Below are 922 nucleotides of genomic sequence, written 5' to 3' on the forward strand. Positions count from 1 at the left end.
ATAGATAGATAGATAGTAAGGTCTGAGAAGGTTCTTCGTGAGCTCGCACTGTCTGGGTGTTCTTATGTGGGGTATGTGGGGACCGCCTCAGATGCTATTCAATCAGAAGACGACGAGCTATCCACCTCCATACGGAGAGAAAGGTGGGAGGGAGCGAGAGCGAAGAACACGATCCACGAACCAAGGTAGATATCCCTGTTGTATGCGTTTGATGTCAAGATGTCACTAAGTATGAGGATGCGTATAGTGTAGATACAGTTCGAAGGAGGAGAGAGAAGATAACTGCAGAAAGGAAAGCACGTGTGGCAAGTTAATGTCTCTCATCAGAACGTAACGAAGCACTCAGTGAAAACTAGTGACGTATAGCGATAGAAGTAGGGGTTACAAAAAGATTTAGAATGCTCAATAGATAGAAACAAATAGGCACAGAAGCGAGTTACAAAGACATCCACATAGAGATCCGGCAGAACTACACACATAGACTCATGTTTATACATGTATATCTATACGTATATAAATACATAGATTGAGACAGAGCTACGCCTTCTGCACAAAGCCGTTCTCTTCTTGAACGGTTGTCTCCTCTATGAAAGCAGGGACAGACAACCTTGACACGGATATCTGAATGACTTACAAGGCGTTTGATACTTCTGAGAAGTTCTGCCTCTAAAATCCAAGCGTTGTGCCAGTGAGGGATCATCTCATACACAACGTGCTCGCGAGAATGCCTGGAGAAATCATCAGGCAGGTAAAGAGAAGGAAAGCGAAAAGAAGAGAAAGAAAGATTCTGGGTTGGAGGAAAGAAATGGAGAGGTAACAAGACACATGTGACGAATAGCTAAGTATGTTTCTTATCTATACGTTATAGGGCAACACGCAGATACAGCGACAATAGGTGACATGTGATAGATAGATAGATAGA

At 43.2% G+C, this 922-nt stretch overlaps 1 protein-coding gene across 1 annotated transcript in view; it reads right to left on the bottom strand.

Annotated features, from left to right (window-relative positions):
- The window catches only part of CSUI_003482 (zinc finger in n-recognin protein), a 30,695-nt gene that overhangs the window by 22,309 nt on the left and 7,464 nt on the right, over positions 1-922 (bottom strand). Inside the window, exon 5 of the mRNA XM_068063680.1 lies at positions 614-728. Within this exon, the coding sequence (XP_067924344.1) occupies positions 614-728 (115 nt within the window). The remainder of the gene's footprint in view (positions 1-613; positions 729-922) is intronic.

The sequence above is a fragment of the Cystoisospora suis genome (genome assembly GCF_002600585.1).
Source record: "Cystoisospora suis strain Wien I chromosome Unknown contig_1553, whole genome shotgun sequence".
In the NCBI taxonomy this organism is placed as follows: Eukaryota; Apicomplexa; class Conoidasida; order Eucoccidiorida; family Sarcocystidae; genus Cystoisospora; species Cystoisospora suis.